At 31.0% G+C, this 5926-nt stretch overlaps 1 protein-coding gene across 1 annotated transcript; it reads left to right on the forward strand.

Annotated features, from left to right (window-relative positions):
• The first annotated feature begins 4241 nt into the window (after positions 1-4241).
• LOC136205105 (germin-like protein 5-1) lies at positions 4242-5211 on the forward strand. Its single transcript, XM_065995588.1, has 2 exons — positions 4242-4400; positions 4565-5211. The coding sequence occupies exons 1-2, from the start codon at positions 4301-4303 to the stop codon at positions 5101-5103; spliced, it is 639 nt and encodes a 212-aa protein (XP_065851660.1). The 5' UTR covers positions 4242-4300; the 3' UTR covers positions 5104-5211.
• The last annotated feature ends 715 nt before the right edge of the window (positions 5212-5926 follow it).

Consider the following 5926-nt stretch of genomic DNA (forward strand, 5'->3'; position numbering starts at 1 on the left):
TACCAGTAAGAATTGGTTGATACATCAAATTGATGTTAACAACGCCTATTTACATGGTACAGTGGATGAAGAACTCTATATGACCCCTCCTCCTGGATATACCAAGGCTGCTCTCGGTCAATTTTGCAAACTAGTTAAGTCCTTGTATGGACTTAAGCAGGCTGGTCGTCAATGGCACCGAGAATTATCATCTAAGTTACTCACTTTTGGCTTTACACGTTCTGAGAATGATCATTGCTTATTTCTGTATCAATCTGATCAGATATTTACATCCCTCCTCATATATGTGGATGACATCCTGCTAACCAGTTCTTCTGAAGCTCATATACAAGTTGTCAAGGATTATCTTCACAAATTGTTCACAATCAAAGACATTGGTCCTGTAAAATATTTCTTGGGTATAGAAATTGCAAGAGCAGAAGATGGTCTCCTTTTTTCTCAAACTAAGTACATCACTGATCTGTTGCGTGATGTCTGTCTACAAAATGCTAAAGCCGTTCCTAGCCCACTACCATCAGGTGTTCAACTGTCTGAACCTGGTGAACTTCTCTCTGATCCTGCTCCTTATCGCTGAATCATTGGCAAACTCCTGTACCTTGGGTTTTCTCGGCCTGATATTGCATATTCAACGCAGTAGCTCAGTCAATATATGCAGGCCCCATGTGTCCATCACTTAGACGCTGCTGTTCACGTCCTTAAGTACATTAAGGGCACTATCAATTATGGTATCTTCTACCCTATCAATACTAATCTTCAGCTTACAGCTTATTGTGATTCTGATTGGGGTGGTTGCAAAGCCACACGAAAGTCGTTAACTGGTTACTGTGTTTTTCTGGGCTCCTCTTTAATATCCTGGAAAACAAAGAAACAATCCACCGTCAGTCGTTCATCTGCAGAAGCTGAATATCGCAGTATGGCTTCCACCTGTTGTGAATTGAAATGGGTCACTTATCTCCTTCAAGATTTCCGCATTCCTGTCAAATTGCCAATTCCCCTGTCTTGCGACAGTCAAGCTGCCATCGCCATCGCCAAAAACCTTGTTTCTCATGAAAAAATCAAACATGTTGCAATTGATTGTCACTTCTCCAGACACTGTGTTGAAGAAGGCTTTATCACTCTTGTTCACGTTTCCACCCATCACCAAATTGCCGACCTCCTCACTAAACCTCTTAGCCATAACATCATGTTACCCTTCTTATCCAAGATGGGCATTCTTGAATTGCCCCATGCCTCATCTTGAGGGGGGGTGGTGGTGTTAGCATATCACTATACACTTCATTTTACTATATACACATGGGACTATTATGTTCCTCACCACACCTTAGTTTTGTTTCTTTACTTTTACTTGTATTTTACTTTTACCCAAATGTATTGAATCTATTAGCAAGTATAAAAGCAAAGCTTGCCTAATAGTTTCTTTTAAGAGATTATTCAATAAGAATACAATATCTACTCCTTTCTAGAAAAGTCTCCATAGGTGTAACAATACGTAAATCCGCTTGTAAATATCTGTTTAATCTTAAAACTTTTCCAATGCAAAATATTCTTTCCCCTTTAGACTTTTTTGTAGAAAAAAGAAAATAAAACTAACAAGTTAGTTTTTTTATTATTATTGTAGTTTTTAGTAGGCTCCCTAAACTTGTTCGAAAAGGTTGATTGGTTTCTTGAACTTTGAAGTATCTCGATAACCCTCTGAACTTGCATAAAATATTCAATTAGCCCCTTAAACTTGTCTAAAATATAATCAATTAATCACTCGGTTGCAAAAGAAAAAAGTAAGTTAAATGCGGAAGATGTATTGCATACGTCTTTAAAAAAGTAAAACGGTCAAAGTCGGGGTATGCGGTTCTAATATTACTGAAGACAAATTTTATTATTGAACAAGTAAGAACTTCCATTTTAATCTATTTATTAATTATATAACAACAATCTAAAACGTGTACAATACATATTCTGCATTTAACTTACTTTTTTTTTTTATAACCGTGCAAATTCAATAGGTTAAATAAAATATTTTGTATAAGTTCAAAACACTATCGAAACATTTTGAAAATATGTATTAAGTTTTTTTTAGTAATCTGAATCAAAAAAATTTATACAGGGACATGTATTAAGCCTTTTTTTAGTAACATCTTACTCAAAATCACATGCTCTGAATCCGAATTTATGAAAAAAATGTATCCATACCCTGAATAAGAAAATATATTAAATATTATTGATATTTTACTTTTATACTCCCAAGAATAAAGTATTTAATTTATTCCATATTTAGTAATTTTACACCATAATAAATACTTTATTATGCATATTTCATGGGATATGAAAATTAATTATTTTGCATATATTTATAGAGTAAATAATTTATTAATCATATATATTTTTATCTAATACATTATTATTCATCGTATTTTAATAATACATTATCAGATTTTTATTTTTTTTTTCATATTCAACAATTTAGTTCTATAGATACGGCGGACCGAAATAACCGATCGAACCGATACATTTTGGTTTTTCAATTCGATTTTTCAGTTTATTAGATTCAGTTTCGGTAATATTAGATTATAGGGATAAGGTACCAAAATAGGTCTATGGTTTTTAGGAAAGTGTCAATTTAGGCTCCACGTACAAAATAACACGAATATAGGTTTAACGTTTAAAAAATGGTACCAATTTAGGCATCGATAACGGAACGAGATAGGTCATTGATATTACTCCGTTAAGTTCTGTGAATTGTATGTGGAGGGACAAATCAGAACTTAACGGAGCAATAGAAATGACGTGTCCAATCCGTTTTCGAAACCTAAATTGATACCTTTTTTAAACATTAAGTCTATATTAGTGTTATTTTATACGTGGAACTTGATACTTCCCAAAAACCATAAAACTATTTTGATACCTTATCTCTTAATTTATTACAGTGCTAGGATATTATTAATTTATCATAATTATACTGTACATTGCACAATTGAGTGTTTAATAATATTCATGAACTTTCCTCAAAAAAAAAAAAATATATTCATGAACTAATCTGATATTAGATTATATTACCTTAAGTGTTTAATGATATTTATAAACTAATCTAAATATTAGATTATATTGTTTGTATGAGTGGTTTTTTAAGTTTAGGATCATGAAATTTTAATGTTCTTATTTTAAATATAATATAAATTCGGTTCGATTTGCTAATATAAATCGGTTAGGTTCGGTTTTTATTTTAGGTGCTATTTGGTATTCGGTTATTTTAATTTGGTTCGGTTTTTAGACCGAACCGACCGTTGAACATCCGTATTGGTAGAGATACTAACTGTTTAATAATTCAAATATTTAAAAAATAAAAAAATAAAAAACCTTATAATATATTATTAGACTACATTGTTAGATAAAAATATAAAAACGAATAATATATCCTATATTCGTGGATGGAGGAAATAAATTTTTCGGATAAGGTACAAAAATATTATCCCTATAAGTAATTTTAATCCTAATGTTTAAAATGGTATAATTTTACCCTTAACGTTGACAGTCAAGAGCAATTTTACTCCTAACATTGACAAGTTAGGTCAATTTGAGAAATAATTCATCAAATTACATTTCTCGGTCATGAATCTTGTCATCTATAGTTTACATGTGCGTCATTTTATCATTAATTACATGTCACAAATATATGATTAAACGAGAAAAAAATTAAAAAAATATATTGTATTTTGTAGAAGATGGACAAAAAGAAATTCAAATATTTCATTGAATTTAAAAAATTTAATTTTCAATTTTATTATTAAATAAAAAAAAATATGAAATCTCTTTTGTAGAATCAACACACGTGCAATTGGTGTAGAATACGGAATAAAATATTTGTATTTTATAATAATATCTTAAATTGACCCAATTTGTCAATGTTAGATGTAAAATTGCTCTTCACGGCCAACCTTAGAGATAAAATTGAATCATTTTAGATGTTAGATGTAAAATTACTTATGACCCAAAACGTTAGGATATTTTTGCACATTAACCCTAAATTTTTTATTTTTTTCGAACTAAATTATTTGTATTTCCATTTTTTTTTTTAATTTATTCAAGTAAGGCCAATCCCATGCCTTAACTTTTGGTCCACGAAGGCATTTTTCGTGCTTTAAAAATCACTATATCCATTTTTTAATTAATTTCTTAATATTAATATTAATTATAATTATTTATTATTTATTCCATTTCTAGCTGTTCATATAAATAAACCCAATTTTCTCTCCTATTCATATATTTCATAGCTAACTTCAATTTTTCAACTTCAATCTCTGCAACAATGGTGCCTCTGTTTCTTCTCGGTTTCATCCTTCTTTCGAGCTCCATCTCCGCCGATCCTGACTTGCTTCAAGATGTCTGCGTCGCCGATTTCACTTCAGGTTTGTTTTCAATCATCTGATCTTCGAATCTAGTGTCGATTTTACTAATTGATTCGAGATTTTTGTGTTTCTGAACTTCAATTTTGTGTCGATTTTACTAATTGATTCGAGATTTTTGTGTTTCTGAACTCTAATTTTGTTTCGATTTGATTAATTTTGAGTAGGAGTGAAGCTTAACGGATTCGCCTGCAAAGAGAACATAACGGCGGAGGATTTCTACTTCACCGGAATAGCTAAACCAGGACTAACAAACAATACTCAAGGTTCTCTTGTAACCGGCGCTAATGTTCAGAAAATTCCAGGTCTGAATACCCTAGGAGTTTCGATGGCTCGAATTGATTATGCTCCCGGCGGTCTTAATCCGCCGCACACTCATCCACGCGCCACTGAAATGGTGTTTGTTCTTGAAGGAGCGTTGGATGTTGGATTTATCACCACCAGTAATGTTTTGATCTCTAAGACTATTAGTCAGGGGGATACATTTGTTTTTCCTAAAGGATTGGTGCATTTTCAGAAGAATAATGGTAAGGTTCCGGCCGCCGTGATTGCGGCGTTTAACAGTCAGTTGCCTGGAACTCAGTCTATTGCCGTCACATTGTTTGCCGCTTCTCCACCGGTGCCGGATAATGTGTTGACGAAAGCTTTTCAGGTAGGTACAAAGGAGGTTGTGAAGATCAAGTCAAGGTTGGCCCCCAAGAAGTAAACAAATTTTTTGACTTTTGGGTTTTTATTTTTATTTTATTTTTTAATTCTGTAATGTTAATGTAATTTCCATTTAATAAATGTTTTAATTTTGTGTTTTTTTCTTTCATATATATAGTGAAGTAGAGCTGTCAAAATGAGTCATAACCCATTTATTGACCCATTTAACCCATCATTTAAATAGGTTAGGGTTGATCTTTTTATGGATTGGGTCATAAAGAGGTTGAGCCATTTAACCTATATAATAAAAGGGTTGAATAGGTTTTTGGAAGGGTCAACCCAATAACCCATTAGTTTCTTATTCATCTTAAAACAACCACAAATACTTATTCTTTAATATTAGTAAATTTGAATTATTGAATGAAATTTGAATTATTCATCCACTAAATGAGAAATATTCTCTTCATATTATTCTTTTCATACTTATTCTTTAATATTAGTAGATTTTTCAATTCATTATATATAATTTCCTTTGAAATAATATATTTATTTATTTATAAAATGTGAGGATGTGAGGCTGTGACGACAACCCAATAAATAATTTCGTCAAAACATTCATTTATTTAATAATTAATAAATATATTTTTTTTATTTCTCATACAAAACGTCTAAAACAAAAAATAATATTCTCTAATTCCATGCAATATTAAATTATATATTCTCAAAAGAAAACTTATAAAATTAAGGGTTTTTTTTGGAAGATATAAAATTAAGGGTTAATTTAAAAAAACACATGGTTTCATGTTTTCATAGATCAGAAATTCTAAAATTCCATAAGTTTTTAGAATTTAAATTCCAAAATTCTAGAATTTTCTGGAATTTCA

Source organism: Euphorbia lathyris, chromosome 9 (genome assembly GCF_963576675.1).
Source record: "Euphorbia lathyris chromosome 9, ddEupLath1.1, whole genome shotgun sequence".
Lineage (NCBI taxonomy): Eukaryota > Viridiplantae > Streptophyta > Magnoliopsida > Malpighiales > Euphorbiaceae > Euphorbia > Euphorbia lathyris.

Excerpts from the sequence above, each read along its gene's own strand:
- LOC136205105 (XM_065995588.1), top strand. The coding sequence starts at position 4,301 with ATGGTGCCTCTGTTTCTTCTCGGTTTCATCCTTCTTTCGAGCTCCATC. Across the intron at positions 4,401-4,564 it reads CGTCGCCGATTTCACTTCAG|GAGTGAAGCTTAACGGATTC; the intron begins GTTTGTTTTCAA and ends AATTTTGAGTAG.